Below are 25,426 nucleotides of genomic sequence, written 5' to 3'. Positions count from 1 at the left end.
CATTAAGTTGAAACTGTAACTTTTGAGATTTGCTTCTTGTTTTAAAGTATAGATCTTTAGATTGTATTTCTTCTCTTACTCCTCTTCTTTGAGACTTGGTTTTGTTTTTCTTAGTGAGTAATGTGTCAGGCTGATTTCTGTGACACTCTTATAGGAGTTACTGGCCCTTTTAAAGAAATGAACTCACTTCTTTGGGAGGATAGGGAAAGGAGAGCATTAGGCAGTGGAGATGATATTTAAGGAATCCTGAGACGAAAAGTCCTAACAGTACAAAGTTGTTTAAAATGTGAAATATAATAACATAAGAAATGCGTAAGACATAAAAGTACTACTTAAAAGGATTATAAAACGAACACCTGTGTGACCCCATCTAGGTCAAGAAATAGAACATTTCCTGCCTGCACCTATGGGGCCTCTTCCATTTATAGCTCCCTTCCATGCCCCTAGTGGTGACCACTTTCCTGACCTTTATGACATTCATGTTAATTGTCTTTATAACCTAGTTGTGCATTTCTAAGCAAGGTAGTAAAATTGTGCTTGTTTTTGGAACTTTCCCCTAATATTTTTAGATATCTAAAATTTTATACCCCCCAGGAACAGCCTTAAAGAAGAAGAGTCACAGAGAGGATGTGCGGGAAGTGAAGGGGCAAGGAATCCTATACATCTTGTCTTAATGAAGCTTGGGGAACTTCAGTCTTACTATCATTGGTTGAACTTGAGATCTTTTTTGTACCAGGTGATGGAGCTGTATCTTCACTGTTGCCAGGATTCTGGAACTAGCTCTGTATTTGATTCTTTGAAGTACAACTTCCGAAGCACTATTAGCTGTGACTAGGGTATGGTCCTACCTAGAGGTCTCTGTGTACCCATTGTTTTCCTACTTGTGTTTCTCTGCTGGTCTTTTTTTAACTGTATTCATGCTTAAGAGCCTCTGTGGATTACCAAAAAAGAATTTTATTTTTAAAGTCATGCTTTTTTTTCCCTTTCCTCATCTGTGAAAGCTATGGAGTTTAATTTTGGGCTTTATTCAGAAACGCGTGTTCCTCTCTCATTCAAGCACTTCAAAAGCTTGTACCAATCAAGGGTTTTCCTTTTTTGTGCCAAGTGCCTTGCAGTTTTCTGTAAACATAAGTATAAAGTGGCATTATGGTATGGATCATGTCTGATTTCTAAAACATAGATTATTCTATATAAAAAGACTAGAAGTAATTTCTAGTTAAGTTTTGTAGTTGAGGTCCTTTCAAACTTTTATTATGCTACTTACCCCACAACCTAACACACACACAAATATATGTAAAACTGAACTAAAGTTTCATGAACAGTACCTTTACTATGTATAGTTACTCTTATATCATTTATTCTGTTCTGATTTCCTTAAAAATAAATGTTGATTGAGGACCCATTAAATTGTGTGTAGGATCCTTCATTAGGTCACTGCTTGCAGCTTAAAAATACCATGATTTTCGAGAGAAAGAGGTTGGTTCTGAGGGATTAAACTGAGTTAGGCAAACTAGTTTCGTGGTGTGCTTAAGAGCCTGGACTTTGGAGGACGAATGGACTTGGGCTCAGTTCTTGGCTCTGTCATTTGCCAGTCACAAGCTAGTAGGCATTCTTGAGCTTAAGCCTTCTATAAAATGGGAATGGCACTTCCTGCCTTGGGGTTTTGAGAATTAAATGAGAGAATGTATGGCTGTAAGGTAAGCATTAATACATACCTGTTATTAACCATTATTAGCCATTGTTACTTGTTTCTGGACATGATGGAGTTTTTGTGACTTGTAGCCCAATGGTCTTTGTACAGATTACAGAATCTACTAATGATGGGAGTTATGGGACAGTGTTAAATAATGGAACAGGTGGATGGGAATTGCTTAGTTAATCTGCTCACCTTTTGGGATCGGTTCAGGTGACTGCTGGGGTCTGTGCTTGCAAACACTGTTAGTTTGTTATAGGAGTGGGAACTGCATAAAAGTGTCAGGCAGTCACAATGCATTCAGTGCAGAAGAGTTGGTTCTTCCTGTCCTTGTTCATGGGTAGGAGGTTGAAGCTAAAGTGCATGCCTGCGTGTGTTTGTGTGTGGTTGTGTGTGTGTAAGATCACCTCAGGGCAAGGTCAGAGGACATTCTTTCCTGAGTCTTTACTCTACCACCTTCTATATTTCACATTTAAAATCAGTTCCTGCCCTCTCTACCCCCTTTTTAAAGAATGACCAGCTTTTATCTGTTTATTTAAGGGAATTGAAACTAATTTGAACATTAAAATTTAAACAAGAAAATTAAATTCATATAAAGTCCTACCATGAAGAGAAATCTATTTATTAACATTTGGTGTTTTTCCTTCCAGTCTTTTCTCATGCATTTAAAAAGATAGTAATAATACTGTACATTCAAGCACCTTTATAAATGAACTGGTTCTACAGCTCTAGATCAGTAAAATGGTAGAGAAGGGGAGAACGGACACTTTGTTGAATGGGAGAGACAGTGACTTCTTACTATCTCCAAGACTGAAGGGTGGCCCTCAATTTAAATTGCCCTCTCAGGTATTTTGGAATAAGTAAGAATTTGACTTTAAAGCTCTTCCTTATTTTCTGTTATTTCTCCCTTATTTGGCATGTGCTCCTTAAGTCAGAAAAATAGGTCTTATGCTGCTGAAATTAATATTCCTTTAGATTACTGGTAGAGTTGCTATTTTTTTGTGAAATATGAAAGCTGGATTGTTTCTGACAGTTCTACTAAACATATATATGCTAGTCAGTGCTTTTCAACTGGTTCAGGTTCCTCAGCCAGTGATCCCACCCAGGTCCTGAGAAAAACCCAGGCGTGATGCAGGAAGTAACTTACCCCTCTACGGCAGTACATGTATGGGAGGTGCCTCTGAAAATGGTGACCTAACACGAGGCCATAGATTTTTTTCCATTTTTTTCCACAGATTTTGAAGCCAGCTTCATAAGGCTGTTGGACAAAATAACAAATGGTTCTCGAATTGAAATAAATCAAACAGGTAAGCTCCTTTCTTCTCATTCCTGAAAGCACCAACATATGTACTACTTAAACATTCCTGTTTCTCACTCTGTTTGATGGTATAAATATTCTATTCAGATGGAAAAACCCAGTTCCCTGTCTGTGATTCAATTGTTTGGAGATATGTGTGAAATCTGCCAATTTAAGACTGAAATTTTCAGATCGACGAACAAGCACCTCCTCTTTTTTAACAATGAAAATATTTTATACCAACATTTATATACAACTTTTCAAAGTCCATTTACTTATATCGTCACAATAAAACCTTACAACAAACTCTGAGGTAGTTGTATGTGTTGAATTTTACTTTTTTAATTTGTCTTTTAAAATAAGTTTATACAAGTCTATGCAAAAAATGTGAAAGTCCCTTTACCACTTTGTTTTTTCATTCCGTCCCCCAGGTGCAGCCAGCTTGGGGTACGTGCCCTTGTCTCTTCTACATGTGTTTGCTTACATGGGCACCTCTGTATCTCAGACCATCAACAGGGTCATGCATGCTCTTCATATGTTCTGCAGCCAGCTTTTTTTCACTAGCACAGATGTCTGGGAATACTTTACCTGTCTGTCCCAAGCTGGTCCATCTTAGTATTTTAATGGGCCTAATATAGTATTCTGTTGTATGGATGTAAGATAATTTATTTAACTGCTCCACTGATGAACATTCAGGTTGTTTTTAAGTTTTTGTTTGCTATTAGAAACTCTTTTATCTAAAAAAGACCATAGCAGACATCCTTCGGCAGGCTCCATGAACTATGAACCTTTTCACATATATGCAACAAAAGAAACTGCACTTTCCTATATGTTGACTCTTTTAAGAGAGGAGACAAGCTTGGCTTCATAAGTAGCTTGGCACCACATGAACCTTGATCTGTAGCTGCATTCAGCCATACCTTACAAAGAACAGGAAGGCATGAGCATTCAGATGCCCTTTGCAAGCTGTGATTCCCTTGGTCTTCCTTGGCTTTCCTCTGCAATTGCTGGAGAGTTTTTCAAAAGTTTATATTGGTAATTCAGTGGGCAAGTAATTCTATTCTTTTCTAGTCACATATGTAGGTTAGGTTGGAAGTCAGACATTGACATGCTTCCATCTCTTCTTCCCCTTCCCCCAACACACACACACACACACACACACACACACACACACACATACACACACACACGTAGAATAAGTCATTCTGATGATCTGGTCAATTTCTTATTTGGTTAATTTGCAGGCATAAATGGATTTGCAGAGTTTAGTAGTTATATGGATGTTTTTTTTTTTCTTTTTTTGGCTTTTTAACCTAAAGGATTGGTTTTACGACTCATTAATAGTACTTAGAATAACTAATGTAGAATATTTCTCTTTTAAAAGTGTGAGAAGAATATGATTCTAATTGTGATTATTGTGATTTTGGGTTTTAATATAGTAAAATCTAAATTTATTCTGTGAAACTTCCAAGAGCTGCTTTTCTTTTGAGTGAGTGAACATATCTCCTTCCTCTAATGTTAAATTTATTTATTGATAAATTGTGCGAAAAGACATTGCAAAATACCTAAGCAGTAAAAATACCTTGTTCACCCATTTATACTCCCCAAATCATCTAGAGTATCTTACTTTGTTTTTCCTCTAATATGTAAATCTAGTAAGAAACTTTTCAGATGATATAAATATGTGAAAAAGTGAATAAAGATAATAAAAAGTTTCCACTAAAGCTGTGAAATAAATGTAGATATTTCTATTTATTACTATTAAATGAAAATAGCTACTATTAATGAAATTAGCGTAAAGTATTTGCCTTTTCTAGGCATCTTGTTTGGTGAGTGTGGTATATGGGAAATCTCATTTCAGGGGCCTAAAAAAAAGCTGATTGCTGGTGTGATGATTTCAGCACATCATTTGTAAACCCTCCCACCCGGTCCCTCCCATCAGCGTGGTCTGAGAGTGTGCTGTTAGGAGACTAAGATGTCATTAGAATCTCTGTACTCTGCCACGACTTTGGCAATTCAAATGGGTTAGGGAGGGGCTTAATTTATTACTGTTTATTAAATTACACTCATAGTTTATTATTATTACAGGTGCTTGACAATAATGAGTCAGCTTTTGGAGTGAAGCATGAGCTGTTAGGAATGGCATTTTGAACTCTCTTGGATGCCCTTGTCAGACTTTCTCCTCGGGACTCACTGCCTTTGCTTTGTGACACTGAGTTTTTATGTTTTGTTTTTAATTTTTTTCCTGCTGAATGTTGCTCTCTTTTCTCTTGTATAAGGAACAACTTTATATTATCAGCCTGGCCTCCTGTATGGTGGATCCGTGGAACATGATTGTAGTGTTCTTCGCAGCATTGGCTATTACCTAGAGAGTCTTCTTTGTCTGGCTCCATTTATGAAGCACCCATTAAGAATAGTTCTTCGAGGAGTGACCAATGACCAGGTTGACCCTTCGGTGAGTAGTCAGGTCAAACCATGGTGTGATTTTTGCTTTGCCTCTTGTTACAACCCAACTTTTGAGAACAGGTTTCTGATAAAGTCACAGTTTTATTGTTGGATGTATTTGTTTGTTATTTACCTTGAGATGTAGAGATTAATCACTCCAGGAGGCAGATGAACCAAGACTTGTAATCATCAAATCCAGTGGCAATTGTTAACATTTATCAAGATGCCTTTCTGTCATATCTAAGAACCTTCAGAACAGATACTTGTAGTCTCATCATGATTGACATGAAATATGGCTGTGTTGGCCACCGTGTTTGAGAGTAGAACTTTCATAAGGTCATGTGATAGCTGAGGCTGGAAGGTGATAGCTGAGGCTGGAAGGCAGCAGACCAAAATTTTAGACATAAAATAATTTCTCCTTGGCATTGGTGCAACATAATCTTGATTTTCTCCGGCTTCACCTATAAACTTTAGGACATTCTTCTTATGAGAAGAGTTTGTAGATTTAGAAAAAGGGCACAAGGGTAGGGAAGGTTTGTGTGAGCTTTGATAGTTTCTTATTGAGTATGCTAACTTTCCTGCAGGTATGGGGAGGATAGTTTAATATAAAGATGGAATTTTCACTGTGGTCACCACAACTGTCTTAGTGCCAGTCTAGGATGGGTTTTGTCCTCGACTCATGCCCGTGAGAGAGAGAGAGGGAAAAAAAATAGATTAGAGCAGTCCTGTCTAGGCCTGCCCTATACCTGTTGTAGGGAGGGAAGGATCCCCACCTTGGGATGCTCTGCTTTCCAGAGAAGGTATCTTACAGCTGAGGGCATGATGTGAAGTCCTAATCAAGGACTCTTACCTTCACCTCTACAGGCAATGCAGGAGCGGCTTCTGAGGCAGAATGTGAAGTGTGTAACTTTCCTAACCAAAGAAGACCATTTAGGAGGTTCAGTGGGCTCCAAAGTGGAAGCTGCTGATATTTACCAAGACACTTACTAGGGTATAAACCTGGTTAATGTGTTTTTAGGCATTAAAAGACTTATTCCCCATCTTGGGAGTTCGAGTACATAAAATCTTTTCCTAGAATATGAGTACAGTGCAAGATCTGAAATTCTTAGCTGTAAAGGAATGTTGTAAAAACTGTTTAGAATTTTAAATTAATTTTAAAGGATTGCTTTTTTCCTGAATTTTCTGGAAGATTCTAGGAAATGGGCCCTTCTGTTAAAAGTGTTCTTGAGAGGAGGCCTCTACACTTTTAGATTGGAGGGTAGCGAAGGTGCCTTGAATAATAGGAAAAGACCCTGAAGCATATGGGAGACGTTGGCACTGTGTGTCCCAGTTTTGTACTTTTTTTCTATAATTGCTAGTGATCTTAAAAGCTGTAATCACTGGCAATAATTTAAAAAGTTTTACACATTAACAGACAAAGATTAGTTGGTGAATTCCCCAGAAATAATACTTAACTTTTATGCAGAGTATTTTTAAAAAATCTATTTCATGTGCTGCAGGACTATTCACTTTTGACAGCTGCATGACTAAAGTGACCTTGGTTAGCACTTGTCTCCAACCCAGGATAAAATATATATACCTAATCTTGGATAAAGAGTAACTTCTCCAGCCTGTGGCTTCTTCATTTTGAGCAATCTCTTTAATGTGTGGTTTCCCCATCAGTTGATGTCCACATTTATTATGCACCAGGGTGAATAAGATGAGTTCTGCCTTTGGGAACTCAGCCTCATGGGGAAGATAGCTGTGAGCACAGCTAGGGACACTACAAAGCTGAATATTTATGGGCTCTGATAGAGGTACAAGCAAATTGCTGAGGGTTGAAGAACATTTTCTAGAGGAATGGAAACCATAGAATCAGTCTGGTTTTTAGGAAGATAACTCTGGAGGTTGAGAGAAGGATGAATTTTCAGTTAGTTTGAACATAAAAGAGATGGAAGGGGAAAGAAAGGGACAGATATGAAGGACAGTGTAGAGGGAGACTTTATAACTTGACAACTAATTCGAGATAGGATAGGAGAAAGTGGTCATAAATAACTCCATGATTTCTGTCCTGGTTGACTCGAAGGATAGTGATCAGAGTTGGACACAGGGAAGAGGAAAATTGTGATTAGATGATGGGTGATATGCTTGATTTTGGTCCTGTTCTCTGGTATGTTGGCAGGATATCCACATGAGGTTGTCCAGTGGGCAGTTAGAAATTATTGTCTGGAGCCTCAGTGATAGGCCGTCAGTTTCTTACCCACTGATATTAAATTCCTAGAAGAATGAGATTAACCAGTGCCGAAATTGAACACTGGTGGCTTTTTGGCTGAAATATTCTGGTGTTTTTCTTTTGGCCTGCATAGTGTGGTAGTGTGTGTATCTGAATTGGATGTTCATGTTTGAAACCCCAGATTTTATGTTATAGTAGGTTGATGGGGCAGCACTGGATGGCTGTTCTAACACGACAGCCACCAATTGGAACTGAGTAGCAGCTGCCTTGTTTGGATAAGGCATGAGCCCTCCAGTTAGCTGGAGGTCTTAGCTGACCTCATCATTCATTTAAATTCCCTTTCTTTTTTCCCCATCTATTTATTTATTAACTTATTAATTAGTTTATTATTTTTTAACTAATTAATTTATTTTTTATGGTGACATTTGTTAACAAAATCCAGTAAGTTTCAGCTGTACATTATAACAGCAAGACATATATATATATTTACATTGTGTGTTCACCTCCCATAGTTAGATTTCTTTCTGTCACCATGTATTTGACCCCTTTTACCCTATCTGCCTCCCTCCTCCCTCCTCCTAAATTCCCTTTCTGACCTCTGTGGGCATTAGAGTTTTTGCCCCATGGTCCCAAGGACTGAGAATAGAAGAGGAAATGAATGTTTAAGGTGTGAGTAGGGGAAGAGGAGCTGGCGACGACTGTGGAGATAGAAGTGTTCAGAGAAACCAAGTAGAAGTTGAGTTCTAAGAAGCCAGAGAGGACCTAGAGAGTCAGCCTTAGCAGAAGTTTATTTAGGACTCGGCAGGGAGGTTCATCAGTGAGAAGTTTTATTGACCTTTGAGAAAACAGTGTTAATGGAGTGTAAAGACAGTTACAGTGAGGAGCGAATTGGAAAGAGAACTATGGAAGGTTAGGAGATCTTTCCAGAAGGTTAGATTGGATGACTCCTGAAAAGATGAGGTTTAGAATTTTTTTTTTTTTAATGAAAGGAGACTTGAGCTTGCTTGTAGGCTGAAGAGATGCTGTAATGGAGAAGGAAGGAATTAAAATAAAAAGCATTGGAGGATTTAATAAGGGTAACTCCTGCAGAAGTCCAGAGAGGATGAAGATCGAAAGCAGAAATGATGGGATGAGCCTTATAAATGGGTAAGAATATTTTTTCCTCATAGGCAAAAGAATAGAAAATGGGGAGACATTTCAAGAAGAAAAGTTCCAGAAGGTCTCATTTGAATCTCAATGATTTGGCACCAGAGCCTGCAGTAGATATTTATTGGTGCCAGCAATCTGGTCAGATGGTGAATGACGATTCCTTTCTTTTTCTTTGCCGTCCTGGAAAAGGAAAAGAAGTACAATAAAGCCAACTGTGTGCTGGGCACTGTTATAGTAAATAAAATGTATCCATATTTGTTTTATTCTGGTACAAACCCTGTGAGGTAGGTGTTCTCGTCAGTTTCAGACACGGTAACCGAGAGGAGGTTTCTTCCTCTCTATTTGGCATCTATCTGATGACATTTCTGCCTGTTGATTGAGTGACTGAACTGTCAGGATGACGACACTTTTGCTCTGAGGTGCCACTTGGGTTAGACTTTTGCTTTTTGTAACCACAGAGTGACTGCTCAGTTTCCCTTAAACAGAACTTGCAGACCATCCCCACTCTGCTAAAACTAGTGAGCAGAGTTAGAGGAGACCGTGGAACATGTCTAGTCTAGCTCCTCATTTTACACAACAGGAAGCCTGGTGGGATGGGAAAGTGTCCAGGTCTCATAGTAAGTATGAGGCAGAGTGGGAGTCAAGTTCACATCCACTCCTTCAGTCCCTCTACACCAAGTTGCCTGCCCTTCATGTCAGGTGGAGAGTGCTTTGGGAGATAGAACCATGCCTGAAGTTACACTTGGGCTTCCGGCTAACCCTCAGAGTAAATCTGACTCATTCTGTGTGACTCCAGGTACAGGTAGGATAGGTCACAGGGTTATTTGGTTTTCTCATCCCCACCCCCGCCACACCCCCGCCACACCCCCTTCTGGAGAGCTGGTGGCTGCTTAGTTCCCAGGAGTCTTGTAGACAGAGTAACCCACATCCTTGCATCCCTGTTTTTTTCCCCAGAATCTGGCTTGGCCTTCTCCCCAGCTGCACTTAATACTAACATAGACAGAATTCCTCTTGTTTCTGACAATCCCAATTACATATTTTAAGTATTTGGGTATGTTTAGCTTTAATAATTAATTGAAATTAGCTAATCTTGAATGGTTTTCCTAGTAATGGCTTCTGTTCCACCTGGTCCATTTAGGTTTCGTGGAGCATTTCTACCTCTGGTTAATTTTCTGACAGCAGAATATTTGGGGTCTTTTCTCTGCTCTGAAGTCTTATTTATTGGAGTATCATTCCATTGAATCTTAGCATTTTAGAGTTGGTAGCAACTTGGAGACAGACAGGCTGAGCCCTTGACCTTAGAGACAAGGAAAATTCAGGCAGTTGGGATTTTCTTGTCTGAGACCATGCCCATTGGGAACAAATAAGGGAGTAATTTTCTTTCTCAAGTTGCATTTGAGGCACCATTCACTGACTTGTTAGATAAACATGATTCGAATGCCATCCTTATACTCTGAGAAGTCCACAGATGAACAAGAAGGGACCCCAGTTCTCCTATGAGTTCTGAATTGGAGAAGATGACAGTAATACTTGGCACAGTCTTGTCGTTACTATGCAGTTTGGAGTTTGTGCCACTTCAGGTAGTTTGAGGCTATCATTCCCCTACTGCCCTCACTTTCTTATAGAATCAACCACCTACTCTTTAACTGCCTGTGTGGTGAGCATCAGCAGGATTCTTAGGTAGCTGTTTTGCTTTAGCTAAGAGTGCCACCAGCTTTAAATATTAAACAACCATGTTGGGAAAAGATTAATTAAAAAGACTGATATTTCTTTCATAGTGTTTATACCTAAAAGAATGAGCAGAGGTCCCAGTTTGTTTTCTATATGAGCCTGGTAGTTTTTTGCTACTTTTTGCATGATAAATGTGATGCTCATGATGATGACTCTTAGGGTAGATACAAGTCTCTATGAGGAAAGAGGCTCAGAGGAGCCAGTGACTTATAAAATTGCAGTCTTGGGAGCAGAGCTGGTCCACATACGCTCAGTTGTAAGCCAGCATCCTTTCTCTTTACTAGACTACGTCATCTACCTCTTACTATGCCTCATTCTGCTTCATGGGCTCTTTCTTCTTGCCATCTGCTCAAGGTTTAATGAAACTTTTTTTTAATTCTGAAATAATTCTACAGGTTGATGTTCTTAGGGCAACGGCCCTCCCATTATTGAAACAGTTTGGGATTGATGGTGAATCATTTGAGCTAAAGGTAAGAATGTGTGAATTGTTGGCTGTATATATCTGTGTAAAACATTACCTTACCAACTCATTGGAAGAGCTGTATGATGTGTGTATACATGTGTGTGTCCCATTTGAAGTCACCATTTACAAGAAGACCCACAGGACTCATGAATCAAAGATTACCGACTTTTAACTGAAAGGGACCCTTTAGTGATGACAATGGTAACCAACAGTTATATTGCATTTCTTCATGATAGTCACTATTGTAAGCATTCTACATGTATTAATTCCTTTATTCCTTATAACAACTCTATTCATGTCACTCAGCTAATAAGTAGTGGAGCCAGAATTCTGACTATAATGCCTCTCTAATCTAGATCATCTAGATACAATTTATGTCCAGAGCCTTTCAACCCGGATGCCCCTGGGAATTTTTAGTGTATTCAAAACCTACTAGAAGTAATATAAGCATCTCTTTGTTTGCTATTGAAAGGAATTATATCAAGTCAGTGTGATAACTGGATATCTTAAGTCATTTAGCATCTCTGCTTTTTAAAATTGATGTTTTTAAATGATAAATGACTTCATTTTTATTGAATATAGTCATGTGCCACATAATAACATTTTGGTCAATGATGGACCGCATATATGACTGTGGTTCCATAAGATTATAGTGGAGCTAAAAAATTTCTATCACCCAGTGACCTTGTAGCTATGGTAACATTGTAGTGCAGTGCATTACTCACGTGTTTGTAGTGATGCTGGTGTAAACAAACCTACTGCTCTGCCAGTCATATAAAAGTATAGCAAATACAATTAACATATAGTACATAATATTTGATAATAAATGACTATCTTACTGGTTTATGTATTTACTATACTTTTTATTGTATTTTAGCGTGTACTCTTTCTACTTATAACAAAAAAATTTGCTATAAAACAGAATGCTCTGTTACGCTGACAGCAGCCTCATACATCTCTTGTTTACCATGTCTTTTGATTGCGTTATTTCCTCTTGTGCTTGATTTAATCTCATATTATTTTGTTCATCGTGGCCCCTAAGCATACAAAGTCCATTGGTAATGTTGCCATTAAGAGACACATTGAATGATTGACCTGGAAATGAAATTAAAAAGTGGTTAAGGACTACAAAGGTGGGAAATCAGTGATGGTTATTGCTCGCCAGTTAGGTGTGTCACATTCCATCATAGCTGCGTTCTTGGGGGACAAGAACAAAGTGATGGAAGCTAAGGATCTGCTCCACTGAAGGCAACAAGACCAACAAAAATTTGAGAAGGGCTTATATCAGACATGGAGAAACTTCTAATGACCTGGATTGAAGACCAGACACAGAAGCATATCCCTCTCAGAACCATGATGATCTTGGCCAAAACAAAAAGGTTTGTTTGCAATGTTGAAAGAAAAGGCTGGCCTTGACTATGATGTTGAATTTAATGCCAGCCCTGGGGTAGTTTAAATGATTCAAGAATTGTTATTCGTTACATAATGCGAAAGTAAGTGATGAGTCTTAGTGCTGTTGTGAAGGCAGCTGAAGAATTTTTGGAAACTCTAGATATACTGATTATGGAGGAATATTACTTGCCAGAGCAAATATTCAATATATGTGAAACCTTCCTTTTCTGGAAACAAACGCCTTAAAGGACTTTTTTTCCTAAGAAGGTGGAATCATACCAGGTTTCAAGGCTTTTAAGGACAGGATAATAGTCTTGCTTAGGGGCAGTGTTTCAGACTACATATTGAAACCCTTTGTGATCTGGCACAGTGAGAACCCTAGAGCCTTTAATCACACACTGCCACTGTACTACAGGAGCAGTAAAAAGTAATGGATGACCAGCTGCTTTTCTAAGATGCCCTCCTGAATGGCTGTTTGGAGTGTAACATAACCTTCAGGATTTTGCTTATTGTTGACAGTGTTCCTGGACATCCTCCTTTTGTTGATGATCTTCATCCCAAACACCACCTCTTTGATCCAATCAATGGATCAAGGAGTTAAAGCAGCTTATAAGGCTTACTATCTGAGGAAGACCTTTGTCCAGGCCATTGCTGCAACTGAGGAGGATACTGATGCAATTCTGGAAGGATTAGAACATCTATGACTGCATCAAGAACCTTGCTTGGGCTTAGGATGATGTCACCAAGGAGTGTATGAATGGTATCTGGAAGAAGACATTCAGGAGGTTTGTTCATGACTTCAGAGGATTTGTCAAAGATGAGGAGGTAACAAGGCTGTGGTTGAGATGGCAAACAACTTTAACCTGGGTGTGGATGAGGCTTATATTGAGGCTCCTAGAAATGGTTCCTGAAGAATTGGCTTTTGAGGAGTTGTTGGAACTGGAACAAGAACATGTAGAAGTAGAAGAGGCAAGGGAACAGGAAACCACAGGAGAATACAAAGAAGAGCCCCCAAGAAATTTCCTAGTGAAGGGTTTAGCAGAAGCTTTTGTAGAACTCAGGAAGCTCCTTAAAAAGTTTGAAAACGTGGACCCTAACACCAAAAGGTTATCATTAATAGAGAGGAATGTTCATGGTGCATTATCTGCAAATCTATGATGAAAAAAGAAACAAACAAGAAAACCATCATGGGCATATTTCTGAAAAGAGTGACACCTCCTCAAGAAGAGCCTCAGGCAGATATTTCAGAAGACATTGTTATCATAGATGACAGCTCCATGGTTGTTGTTATCCCTGAAAACCTTCCAGTGGGACGAAATGTGAAGGTGGAAGACAGTGATATTGGTGATCCTGACCCCATGTTAGCCTAGGCAAATGTGTATGTTTGTGTCTTAGTTTTTAACAGTTTAAAAAGTTTAAAAAAAAAAAATAGAAAAAGACTTTATAGATAAAGATGTAAAGAAAGAAAATATTTTTGTACAACTGTACAATATATTTGTGTTTTAAGCTAAGCGTGTTGTTACAAAGTAGTTAAATTTTAAAAAATTAAAAAGTTTGTGAAGTAAAAAATTGACAATAAGTGAAGATTAATTTATTATTCAAGAAAATCTTTTAAAGTAAATTTTAAGTAGCCTAAGTGTACCGTGTTATAAAGTCTACAGTAGTATACAGTAATGTCCTATGCCCTCACGTTCACTCACCACTCATTTACTGACTCACCTAGAGCAACTTCCAGTCCTGCAAGCTCCATGGTAAGTGACTGATATAGGTGTACCCTTTTTTATCTTTTATACTGCATTTTTACTGTACCTTTTCTATGTTTAGATATGTTTAGATACACAGATATTTAGCATTGTGTTATAGCTGCCTACAGTATTCAGTACTGTAACGTGCTATACAGTTTTGTAGCTTAGGATCAACAGGCTGTATGATATAGCTTAAGTGTGTAGTGAGCTATGCCATCTAGGTTTGTTTAAGTACACTCTATGATGTTTGAACAATGGCACAGTCACCTAATGATGCATTTCTCAGAACGTGACCCTGTCGTTAAGTGGGGCACGACTATAATGCAGAGTTTTGATAGATTAGTTAATTGAACAGGAAGAGAAAAGGGTTCCTGATGGTTAAGAAATGCGATTAGCTCATGAAATAGGCCAGTCCTTCATTTTAAGGACATGTTGGACTTCCATTTCTGACATACCACGAGGTGTCCTTGCTTATCACGTGCCCTCTTGAAGCTAATGTAATGTGCTGTTGATCTTGAAGGGATTGCCAAGTTGAATGTAAAAGAGCTATCTCTCTTCTAAGGAAGAGCCCGTTTATATAAACCTTATGGGTTGCGTGTCAGAGTCATCCACTCTTGCCTGTCCTTGTCTCTTCTTTCTTACTACCTATGCAGATTGTGCGACGAGGAATGCCTCCTGGAGGAGGAGGTGAAGTGTTTTTCTCATGTCCTGTAAGGAAAGTCCTGAAGCCCATTCACCTCATAGATCCAGGAAAAATCAAACGTATCAGAGGAATGGCGTATCCTTTGCATTTGGTTCATATTTCTTATTTTTTTCTCATCTCACTAAGATAAGAATGACTTATAACAACATTACTGCTCCCTAGGGTTATTTACATTTTAGACAGCAGTCATGGAAAAGTCTTAATAGTGAAATTATAATTGTTGGCTGAGATATGATGCTTTATTATCTGCCTCACCATGATTAGATTGATTCATTCATATTCTTTTTTAATTAACACTTAAATGGCTCCCTTGTATGTGATACTCTCCTGAGGGCTCTGGTTTGGGGGCCACCAGTACACTTGTAGTCCCTCCCTCAGAAGAGCTCATCGTCTGGTGAAGGAAACATATATAAACACACGGTTCTGATATAATATGTAAAATGATATGGACATATGTGTAATGGGCTGGGAGATCTGAGTAGAGAGTAACTAATTTTGTCTGGAGGATATAAGAGGACTGGAATAATAATATCTACTGTTTATTAAGTGTTTACACTGCATCTATTTCATGGATAATTACTTAATATACTTTTATTTACTTTTCAAAAACTTCATTAAGGTATGATTGATATCTAAAAAGCTGTATGTATTTAATGTATACAACTTGATCAATTTGGAGATGTTTATGCTTATGAAACACAATGCAGTACAAATATCCATCACTTCCAAATGTTTCCTCTTGCCCTCTTTATTTAAAATTTGTTTGTTTGTTTTGGCCTAAACTTAACATAAGATCTTTTGGGAAGTTTTAAGTACAGTACACAATACAGTATCATTAACTATAGGCATTATATAGATATCTCAGTCTTATTCCTCTTGTATAACTGCAACTTTGTATCCTCTGACCAAGACCTCCCTGTTCTCTCCCCCATAGTCCCTGGCCACTATCGTTCTACTTTTTGCTTCTATGAGTTTAGTATTTCAGATTTCTTGTTTAAGTGCAATCATGTAGTATTTGTTCTTCTGTGTCTGGCTTATTTCACTTATTTAGCACAGTGTTTTCCGGGTTCATTCCTGTTGCCCTATTGTCATATATGACAGGATTTTCTTCTTTTTTTTGTATGTAAATATCACATTTTCTTTATTCATCTGTCGATGGACATTTAGATTACTTCTATGTCTTGGCTAGTTGTGAATAATACTGAAATGAACATGGGAGTACATATTATCTCTTACAGATCCTGATTTCATTTCTTTGGTTGTATACCCAGAAGTGGGATCACTGGATCATATGGTAATTTGAAAACCATGCTGAGGAGTTGTTCTTCATTTTAAATCAACATTTTACTGCTGTAGAGTAAATTTGCATATTGAGGACAACTTTGGTGACACTGTAAGAACTTTTGGCTGCTTTTGGCTCATTTAAAATTTGGAAGGTACAAATTAAAAAAAAAAAATCACCTAATGGCAACTACTTAGAGGCAAAAATGATAGAGAATTATTGTGTCCTAAAGAGAGATGATGAGGGTAGTGGCCAGACAGGGCTGTTAGTTTATAGAGATCCTAGAGGCAGGATGGATAAGACGCAGTGATTACCTGCTCTGTGATAGAGGAGTAAGTAGTCCGTGAGGATGATTTTTTATATTCACTTGGGCACCTGGGTGGAGAGATTTGTTCTTATAGTAGCTACAAATGTTTGAGTGGTGTGTGGTGGAGTAGAGGGCATGAAGATAGGTTCAGTTTTATTCATGTGGGATTTGAGGATCCTTCAGGATGGTTACAGGGAGACAAGTCTAGAAAGGAAATTAGAAATGTAGATCTGTAACTTAGGGGCAAGGTGAGGGCTAGAAGTGAATACTTTGGAGTCAGCTACTCATGCAGAATGCAAAGAGAGGAGGATGGAACCTTGAGAGGCCACTAGGACTTGACAGCAAAAGCAAAGTAAGTGCTCCCAGGAAGGGAGACTAGGGAAAGTCATGTTAAAGAAAACACAGCTTCTTGGAAGCCCAGGTCAGTGCCTTGAAGAGCCCAGAGGAGTCAGCATTAGAAAGGCAGAATAGCTGAGGAATTCACATCCGGCTGCTGCTGATGTCCCTGGGAGGAGCTCTTTCTATAAAGTGGTGGAGACAGAGACCAGATAATTAATTCTGGGTTGTGGAGTGACTAGGAGGAAAATGATGAAGTGTGAAGGTCATTCTTTGAAGAATCTTGACAGGAAGGAGAAGTAGAAAGAAAGATAAGGTGGTAACTTGATGAAGAGTTGATAAGATTCCTTCCCTTTAAAAAAAAAAAGGGTGGTAATGATTTGAATATTTTTGTAGGTTATAGATTTAAGTATGAAATTTAAGTAGATTTAAGTATGAGAGAGGGAGACTGATGAACCAAGGTAATAAGGTAATTAAAGCACATGTGCTGGAATCAGACAGATGTGGGTTCTAACTCTGGCTTTGCCATTCACTGATGGTAGGATTTTGGCCCCAAGCCTTGGTTGTCTTGTTTGTCATTGGGCCCATTATACCTACTGTACCTGTAATGAGGGTTAAATGAGGTCATAGATGTATAGTACAAGGCACTGTGCTCATATATAAGTAAGCATTCCGTAAATGGTAGCTGCTGTTATTTTTATTATTTGAGAAGGGATGGATTGAGAGTGGCAGGCATATGGTAAGGATGGCTCTAGATTGATTTGTCTGGAGGTGAGTGGAAGGGAGTTAGGAGTTTTCAATTTTCACTAAGTTAGGATGGATTCAAGGCTAAGGATCGGCAGAGGTGTGATAAGGGAGCATGACAAGAGTGGTAAAGATGTGCTCTCACAGTGGGGCATAGTAATGAAAGATAAGAAAAAGGCTGTGGGACAGCAGTATGGGCTCAGTTGAAGCTGTATCATGGTTCCAGCCGCATGGCTGTGTGGCTGCATTTGGCGGCAGTTGGCAGCCTAGAGGGAGGAGTAGAGAAGACAGGAGGGCCAGTTTCATCCAGGGATGGGTGTGATTGACAGGTTGAATGAGTAGTGCAGAATGGTGGGTTAGATAGGTGGTATTTGTGACATGACATTGAAGTGATAGCCAGTGCAGCTCCTTACTAAGTAACACAGCAGGGGCTTGCCACCCTGCGGAAAGCACATGGTCCAAGGATTAGAAACCTTAACAGGTTTAAAGGTTGAGTCTAGTGGAAATAGATAATGTGTGCTATGTAGAAGAACAAGAAATTGTGTTTAGGGAATCGTTTTGGGGTTTCAAGATATTAAAAATGGTAAATTTCTAGGTGATGACAAGATCTAGGTAAAGGCAGGTGTTGGAGGTCATGGTAGTGGATGGGGTTGGGAAATGGCTTTCCCAGTGGGAGTTTGTTAAAGTAGGGTTGACCAGGATTTCTGCTTCTCAGGGATAGGGTAGATGCTTAAAGTCAAGTTTTGTATTTCTCAGGAGATTTTGGGGTGGTCTGTCTTGGAGGAAAAGTGTGCAGTGGACTGACTTTTCAGAGGCCTTTATTAGCTTGAACAGTAAGTGGTGAAAAAAATGGAATAGAGTGGGCTGCGTACCCATGGGTAAGAGAAGGCTGTTGTAGAGTTAAAAGATCAAACCTGGAGTGCTGCCTGAAATTCTTTATAAGGATCATCAGGAACAGAGGAATTTCTAACAAAGCTTCCCTGGATTATGGTCTGTTCTCTACATGGCTATCTTGGCCCTACCTAAGGGCCACGCCCTACATGTGAGGAGAAAGTGGGCGGGTGGGGGGAAAATAGTTTCTGTCCTGGGAGTCCCCAGGTTGATGGATAGTTAAATTAACTTCATTGTTGCCAAAAAATGCTGCAGTTAGTTAATGGCCTTGTCCATGAAATCCTACACGCTGTCAGGTCTATTTCAGTTAGTTTTTCTCATTTGAGGTTTGTTTCCTAAATGCTGTACTGTTGCAGTGAACTCTGCTTGGAATCCATTACCTGTAGTCTGGAAATGTGATTGCCAGCATTTGCTCTGTTTGTTTTCACATAATCTTGTGGTAACAACATGGGTTTCATGGAGGCTGTCACACTGGGGTCCTGCCTGAAGTGGATGTGCAAAAGCCACATGAGTAAGCCTTTGATGATGATCCTGAGAAATTGGGAAGGCCCTGGGTTGTGCAGAGATCATGAAAGCTGAAAGCTCTGGTGCCTCAGGCACCTGAGATGTGACTATTCCTCCCTAATTTCTCCTTTGGGTGTTCTTAGAGCCTTCTCTATATAGAATCTGAGCCAGACAGACAGTAGTAAGGGCCCAAATCCCTCCTCTAGGCCTGGGATAAGACACCTGAATCCTCCCTAATCTTCCTCTAAACTCCCCTGGAAAGTTGAAGCAGCTCCCTTGTTTAGATCTCTGTCTGAAAACCAAACATTCCAGCCACTGGTCTGCGGAGCTGCCCATTTCACAAACACCTCCAAGGAATGTGGATTTGGCCAGTCTTGGAGCCTGGAAAAAAAAGAGCCGCCTTTGGAAAAAGCTTTAGCTGGTTTTGTGGTTTTTACTTGCAAGACTGGTTAACTGTTGGGCTGAGCTTGGAGGTTATATTCCTCATAGGAGGCTTGATAGAACTAACCTTATTCTCTTGGGTGCATTTGTGATTTTAATGAGCTATGGCCCAAAGAGCATCTTTTCTCTCTCTGACCAGCTGGCCAGGGCCTAGGTGGGAGCTATTCTTGATTCCTACCGGCAGCTGTGAGTAGAAAGTGAGGTTACCGTTTATTTAATGCCGCCCACTCTCATTCTCCCCTTTGTCTGATGCAGAAAGGAGCACTCTGTTTTAATTTTAATAGTGCTGTCCTAGTAGCTCATGATCTGGTACATAAGAATTAAATGAAGAAACAAGTAGAGGCAGAAAATTGGCATGAGTCAATCTATCTCTATCCATTTCTCTCTCTCCCCCTCTCCCTCTCTCTCTCCCTCTTCTCCCTACCATGTTTGGTGTAATATGTATGCCAGAAAGACGCGACACACACACACACACACACACACACACACAGTCACTCACTCACTCACTCACTCACTCTCTCACTCCTTGGCTTTCTCTGACCTGCAACCCTACGGGGAGGGTAAAGGGTGTGCACTCCATAGAGACTAGCTATGAACTTATCTCTCTTGGATATGAGTTAATATGGTATTCATAAATGAGCTTTAGGACGTTCACAATCTTTGAAATTGTCTGCAAAAGTGTGTTCCTTTGTTTCTTGAGAGAGGGTCCATAACTTTCATCAGATTCTCAGAAGGGTCTCTGATTCCTGAAAGGATAAGAACCTCTGCTTTGGGATTTGAATCTTGGACTGACAATAAGAAAACCAATAGTTGATATTCATTGGGCTCCAACCCTCCACCAGGCACCACTCGGTCCTTGATGTGCATTATTTCATTTGAGCCTCCAAACCCTGTGGGGTAGTATTATGATCATCTTTCTTTTACTAATGAGGAAGCGAAGGCATAGAGAATAGCACATTAGACCCAGTATGTTGCAGTTTGCTGGAGCTGGGACTTCAACACGGATAGTCTGATTCTAGAACTCTTATTTAGTCATTCCTTGGTAGGGCCTCCATGCCAAGCCACGTGACTCCACAGTGACCCTGGGATGTAGCCGGCTTTAAAGCTCCTTTCCCTTCACCTCACTGCCTGAATTGTAGTATAGACTTCCACTGGCGCTGAGTTGGCATTGTCACCCTCCTGGTTTCTACATCTCCGGAGGGGTAGATGAAGGAGATTGTCTTTGGGAAGTGGATCTTTTTAATTTTGAAACCTAGTTCTGTGACCTAGTTGTCCTTAGTGTAAGCCCTGGAACCGGGAATCCATGGCCCTTGTCAAGTGGTTACTATGAGTGTAAGTTCATAAGGTACCTGAAAGGACTTTGGGAAACATGAATGCTGTGGAATTATGTATCAGGATAGTGACTCTGTGCTCTCTTAGGGAGAGTGGGCAGCCTCAGGCCTCACCTGCACCCACCTAGTCCAAAGGGTATGAGATCTGAGACTGTTTGTCTAAGCTACTGGTGGTCAAAAGTACATTCTGGACAGAAGAGGTGGTGATGTAACTGGGCTCTGTGTGCGTATTGAAAAATCCCTCTTTGCTCTTTCCTCATTTCAGGTTTGTCCTTTGAGTCAAGTCAAATATTTATCAAATATTTCTGAGTACAAAAGTAGTGTATTGGAGAGTTGTGAGGGATGCAGCAGCAGGGCCCCTTTCCTTATGGAGCGTGCGGTCTCATTGACGAGCAAGAACATGTGTATATATGAAGGGAGATGTATGGTAAGTTCAAGTGCAGACCACAGTCAGGTGCTGGCTGGAGGGTTTCAGGAGAGAGAGGGAACTCTGGACTGGGAACAGTGGATGAAGACAGTTCAAGATGAAGGATTGGGATGAGTGGAGGGAGTGATATTGCCGGGTTGTGGATGAACACTGAGCAGGTTGGAGGGTTAGACAGCAAGATCTGGGAGGGCCTGGAGTTACTGGTTGATTCTCAGTGTGAGGAAGATTGATCTTTGAGTAGAATGTTCAGGATAAATCAAAAAGGGAAACTAGATGGTAGTCAGATTTTTGCACACACTCAGAGCATTTTGTTTCTGCACCTCAAATAAAAATTAAATATGTTATTGATAGTAATTTTTGAAAAGCTGAGCTAGAATGGGCATACCGCACACTTTGTTTTTCCTATTGGACTTGCCTCATGAGGTTTGTATAAGGGTCGTGGGAAAATAATGTTATTCTCCGTTTCTTTATCCCCTCGTCCCATATATGTAGCTAGCTCATGGCCATGCATTGCACATTGCAGGTGCTCAGTACATACTTATTTTTTATTTGATTAGTAGGGTTGGGAAGAGCCAATTTCTGTAATAAAGTCTAATTTTAGGTAATCATTTCCACTTCCTCAAGCATCAGCTTTTTCACTTGAATTGCTAATCTATTCCCCCTTTCTTTTCTGGGGGTGCCCTCTTGTAAAAGTGCTAATTACCAGTATTTTGACCATAAGATTATAGTTGTGAGGTATCTGTATCATCCTCAAGTGGAGGGATTGATACTTAAATAATTGCAAATAAGCTCTAAGTAAAAACAAACAAACAAACAAAAACCCAAACAAACCTGTTTAGGTTTTTATATACAGCAGCTACCACGTTCTTTCACTAATCTTTTTTTGCTTCCTCTGTCAACAGACCAGGGAGTGGATTGGTCAGCTCCAGTGTGGTATCTGTTCTGGTCTTAAGTTCTAAGAGAAAGACTTATTTGTTACAGCAGTGGGGGATGGTCAGAGAATACTTCAAAGCCGGTCTGGCTCATGCCGTACAGAGAGGGAGTTGCCTTCACTTGTTCCAAAATTGAGTTGAACCATTTCTAAGGGTGGGGGTATGGGTAGGAAGTCTAAAGCAGAGTTGGGAGGTTTTACTTTCTAACTCTCTATATTGTTTGGATTTTTTCATCATGAGCATTTAAGCCTTTTATAACAATAATATAAAAATTATGTAATAAATAAAAATTGAAGATGACACTATACAGTTAAATAATGAAATACAGTTGGAAAATAAAATGGAATTAGAATTCCCAGTTTGTTATTGTAGTTTCACAAATACTCGCCAGCTTTATAACTAACTTTTCCCTGTTCTGGAGTCCAAGCAGAATGACACCCTTAACTCTAGTTTGTAGGTACTCTGTGCGTGTATCACCTCAGATGGCAAACCGGATTGTGGATTCTGCAAGGAGCATCCTCAACAAGTTTATACCTGATATCTATATTTACACAGACCACATGAAAGGAGTCAACTCTGGGAAGTAAGTGTCTGTGCATTTTTGGAGCCTAATTCTGCAGCTACCCTAGCCTTTTTCATACTTCTGTTCTCTTTGAAGTTAAAGCTGCCAGCTCTGAGGTTGGGCAACCAGAGTAAGAACAGTTTCAGAATTAATTTCCTTCTGACTTATTGCCATTGTCACCAGCAGCTCCTGTCACATAGAAAGCATAACAGTAGTCAGTGCTGGGAGATGAGGAATCTAGTCCTTAGCTGAAGGGAATGAAAACCTAGCTATTGATAAAAAGCGCTTTAAGCTTTAAATCCCATCTGGACTATGTTCCCACACAAAATTAAAGTGAACAAGTTTATCCACCCTGAGTAAATAACGGTTTAGGGGGAAAAAAATCCTTTGTTGGCCTAAGTGCCAGTCGGATTCTTTCCCTGTCAAGAGCAACAACAACCCCTAGAGACAAAGAAAGTTGTTATTGCAGATTTGAATTTGGTTTAGTTAATCCCATTGCAGAAAACCTCACTTTAGAAAATAAAAAGTTGATGATCTTTGTACTGAAAATACCTGTTTTAGGTTTTGGTTGTTTGTTCATTCATTCATTCATTCACTCATTTTTTAGGTGAGGCAACCCTTGGTTGACCTCACAAATCGCAAGGACCTTGTCAGCTTACGATCCCTTATTTTTTATTTTATTTTTTAAAAAAATTTTTTACACCTATAGCACCTAGTCTTTCTTCCTAGGTGGTCTCCCAACCAAGTACTAACCAGGCCCGACCCTGCTTAGCTTCTGAGATCAGAGGGGATTGGGCTTGTTCAGGGTAGCATGGCCATAGACTTGGTTGTACATTTAGAAACCAGTAAATCAGGGAAGCAAGTAAAACCGATTTTTTTACTATGAAAATGTTAAATATAAAGAAAGGTTGAAAGTAAATACCTCTTTATTACTACTACCTGTAGTTAATGAATATTTTGCAAAATTTGCTTTACTTGTATGTAGATTTTGTTTGTTTTTGTTTTTGCTGAATCATTTCAATGTGAATGACAGTATCATTGGACTTTGAATCTAAAGTTTTCAGGTTGTGTCTCCTAAAAATAAGAATATCAGAGTCTAAGATGGACTGTGGTGGGTTTAAGAAGTCAATTTTTCCTAAGTGGTGCCACAGTTAACCCTTTACACAGCTGTTCGATCTGAGGTTTCTTTTCAGCAAAAGAAGGAAAGAGAATAATGGAGGAGTGAGTGTGTTATGAGATATCTGACCTTTATGAGGCCCAAGGGAAAGATGAAGGTGATTTCAGAAATGTGGTGGTGGCTCACAGTCCAGAGCAACAGAGGTGGTGGTGTCAGAGGTTAGAGTTGGGAAAGCATTTGTGTGCAAAGGTGGCCCTTTCTTCTGGAGTTTAGAAAGATCAGTGATGATACCAAACCTTGGTGTATTGCTCAAATATGACCAGTGTTTTCCTCACTCATATCGTGGGAGTGATAACACCTGCATCTCTTGGTTATTGTAAAGATGAAAAGATCACATACATTAGCCACTAATGCAATGCCTGGCACATAGTAGGTGCTACAGAAAAGGTAGCTGCTAAGACTCTTTTTTCCTTTTTCCTCTGTTCTTGGCCAAGGGAATTATAGGTTGTTGCAGTAGCTATCTGAATGATCTGATCTCCGTCATGCCTTTTCTGTCTGGCCTCTACTTCTACCAAAAAGTGGCCAGGGATGAAGCATAGCAGGCCTCCAGCTATAGTATGGCTTTTTATAATGCCACTGACTCAGCTAATCTAGTGTGTGGTCTGGTCCTATACTTGCCAATGGTGAGTAGGAAACATACATGGATCAAGATGTGGGTATATGTAGACTCGTGGGTCAGCAACTCCAAGCTCCCTTAAAAATTAAAACCAATGCATTATGTTAAGTTTGTGTTTAGTTTTCTAAATCTTAAGTTACAGATGACAAATGGTGATCTTCCTTCTCTGTTATGAAATTATAAAGTCCTGGTGGGTATTTTCCTCTTCTAAGTCAATGAAATATCCATGTGAGTTAGGCTTATTGAAATCTAGGAGTGAGAGGGTTTAAGTTGTGGCCATGGCCTAGAAACTTAGAGTCAGCAATTCTTGGTGGCCTGTGTCAGTTCTTTGACCAAAATGCACATCCGTCTAGTGCAGTCGCATTTTGACTCACATAATGACTTTTTTAAAAAAATCTATCCGTTACCAGTTGGAAAGTTTTGGTGGCTGTCACTTGTAAATTGTACCAATGTGCATCTTCAGTGAAGTCACCTGGTGACCAACTGCTTTGTCAGTGTAACTTGAAATAGGACTGATAGTACATACCGTAAATTGGGGGGAAATTTGAAATAATGTACATAAAGTTTAATATGTTATCTTGTTTTCTGTGAAACAAGTATATTAAATGGAACAATCTCAAATATAAAGTTTATTGTTATAACAAATACACATACCTCAAAAATTCACTTGGATGAGAAAATTTGGAAGTTCTTGGGAAATTCAGGTAAGTAGGTTAAAGCAGTGATGGTAGCTTATCTCCTGGTTCTCCCTACCCTCCATTTTTTATTCTTTATTTTTATATGCCACTGCCTCTCTACAGCTGAGCTGGACGCCCCCTCCCTCCTCTTGGTCAAATGACTCAAAGGCAACTTGAGATTGTGGTAAAATGTCCCATGATGATGGATGGGTGGCATGGTGTTGGATTGTTAAGCATTACTCATAGTGCCCCTATGCGTAGTGCATGTTATTAAACCTGGGCTGCATAGACATTCAAAATTTTTTAAAGAAATTAAGGACTTGCCAATAAGGACAGTTCTTCCCTATAGTGAGCTAATGTAGTACATTT

General features: G+C 39.4%; 1 protein-coding gene, 1 long non-coding RNA gene and 1 pseudogene across 2 annotated transcripts in view; 2 read left to right on the top strand and 1 right to left on the bottom strand.

The window, feature by feature from the left end:
• RCL1 (RNA terminal phosphate cyclase like 1) overlaps positions 1 to 25,426 on the top strand; it is a 51,297-nt gene that overhangs the window by 10,919 nt on the left and 14,952 nt on the right. The window contains exons 2-6 of the mRNA XM_039883634.1: positions 2,929 to 3,000; positions 5,270 to 5,445; positions 10,923 to 10,997; positions 14,781 to 14,905; positions 22,483 to 22,608. Coding sequence (XP_039739568.1) covers positions 2,929 to 3,000; positions 5,270 to 5,445; positions 10,923 to 10,997; positions 14,781 to 14,905; positions 22,483 to 22,608 — 574 coding nt within the window. The remainder of the gene's footprint in view (positions 1 to 2,928; positions 3,001 to 5,269; positions 5,446 to 10,922; positions 10,998 to 14,780; positions 14,906 to 22,482; positions 22,609 to 25,426) is intronic.
• On the top strand, positions 11,004 to 13,811 carry LOC120619401 (uncharacterized). The gene is made up of 2 exons (XR_005657505.1): positions 11,004 to 12,369; positions 12,902 to 13,811. It is a non-coding gene; the product is annotated as an uncharacterized LOC120619401 (long non-coding RNA).
• Positions 23,288 to 23,410, bottom strand: LOC120597788 (uncharacterized; annotated as a pseudogene).

The sequence above is a fragment of the Pteropus medius genome, unplaced genomic scaffold, assembly GCF_902729225.1.
Source record: "Pteropus medius unplaced genomic scaffold, Ma_sr-lr_union100, whole genome shotgun sequence".
In the NCBI taxonomy this organism is placed as follows: domain Eukaryota; kingdom Metazoa; phylum Chordata; class Mammalia; order Chiroptera; family Pteropodidae; genus Pteropus; species Pteropus medius.
Note: the sequence above shows the minus strand (reverse complement) of the source record. Positions and strands in the feature narration are given on the sequence as shown.